Source organism: Volvox carteri, assembly GCF_000143455.1.
Source record: "Volvox carteri f. nagariensis unplaced genomic scaffold VOLCAscaffold_125, whole genome shotgun sequence".
NCBI classification, from domain to species: Eukaryota; Viridiplantae; Chlorophyta; class Chlorophyceae; order Chlamydomonadales; family Volvocaceae; genus Volvox; species Volvox carteri.
The window spans coordinates 90156-91564 of NW_003307668.1; the positions used below are offsets into that span (position 1 = coordinate 90156).

At 52.8% G+C, this 1409-nt stretch overlaps 1 protein-coding gene across 1 annotated transcript in view; it reads right to left on the reverse strand.

Annotated features, from left to right (window-relative positions):
• Positions 1-1409, reverse strand: part of VOLCADRAFT_100547 (uncharacterized protein) — a gene marked incomplete at both ends in the record, with an annotated part of 8062 nt that overhangs the window by 3512 nt on the left and 3141 nt on the right. Inside the window, 2 exons of the mRNA XM_002959100.1 lie at positions 298-382; positions 937-1033. Coding sequence (XP_002959146.1) covers positions 298-382; positions 937-1033 — 182 coding nt within the window. The remainder of the gene's footprint in view (positions 1-297; positions 383-936; positions 1034-1409) is intronic.

The following is a 1409-nucleotide window of genomic DNA, read 5'->3' on the forward strand; positions in this document are numbered from 1 at the left end:
ACACAAGTCTCGGGTTGTCGGCGACTTCCGAGCGACGAAGCGAAGTAAGGGGCGGAAGAGGCCCGGCAGGAAGGGGGCCTAGGCATCGACCCCGGTGGCCGACATAATCTTTTGCCACACAGCAGAGCGATAGCTTTTTTTATATAGCTACCACGACTGCTCCCTTAATGATGTAACTGTCTCTCTAGAAAGTTAATAAGAAATTATCATGCAAAATTGAAAAAAAAACAAAAAAAAACATCCTCCCCCTCCTCCTCTTCATCATCCCCGGCCCCACAGCCACCGCCCCACCCCCACCTCAGGCCGAAGTCCCCAACCTTGACGATGTACCCGGACGGCTCGTTCACGTCCCGCTTGAGCAACACGTTATTCGGGTTTAGGTCTGTTGGAAGGAGGCGGGAAAAAGCGGGGGGAGGACCGCCAATGTTATTCAGTGTGCGGCGGCGTACTACTGTCCCCAGCACCTTCTCCGATTCCTCCTCATCCTTCTCACCACCCATGCCGACTTTTGCCGACCATCGGTGGTGACTTTTTCGGATCCGCGGCGGCCCCCCCCCACACCACCACCACCACCAGCACGACCAGTAGCACGACCAGTAGCATCCAGTGGAATCTGCACACACACACATACACGCTATACGTCCCACCTCACTCACCTCCGTGGATGATTCTTTTGGAGTGGAGGTGAGATAAGGCCCTCGCGATGCCCAGTGCTAGACCAACCACCGCAGGCTAGGGAAGGAAAAGCATCAGTACAGCAGTAACAGCAACAGTAGTAGCAGCAGCAGTAGCAAAATCAATGGCAGCAGCAGTAAGAGCAACAGTAACAACAGCAGCAGCAGTACGAGCAGCAGTAGGGGATGTGCATGAGGCACAGGAGGCACAACATGGGATGTGGAAATACATTTTAAAGACTGGGGCGACTACGAGGAAAACCAGGGCAGATTGGAGTTTTAGAGCAGGGATAGGAGCGAGGGATGTGAACGGTATCGTTGAGTCGCGAACACTTATCTTGTGAACTGTTTACCGTACACTGTGTGTGTGGGGGGGGGGAGGGGGTTTGGGGGGTTTGGGGATCAAAGGCAAGGAATGGAACAAGGAATGAGAACTTCGGTAACCCCTTGGTCTTCTTCCCCGAAGGCGCTACCCCGGGGTGTACTGCCGGCGTTCAAAGTGCAAAACTGCCAAGGGAGTCCTAGGGAGGGGGATTTAGGGTTTTAAAATCTATCTTTAAAAAACCCTAAAACCTTAAGGAGGGGGTTGGGAAAGAGAGATGAGATGAGATTTACGACTTCCTGTTGTCAAGCTCTCTTTTTGGCAATACCCCTCACGTCAACTGATGATGGACAGACAGACAGACAGATGGCGACGGAACCCACAAATACTCTCTCTCTCTCTCTCACCAAGTT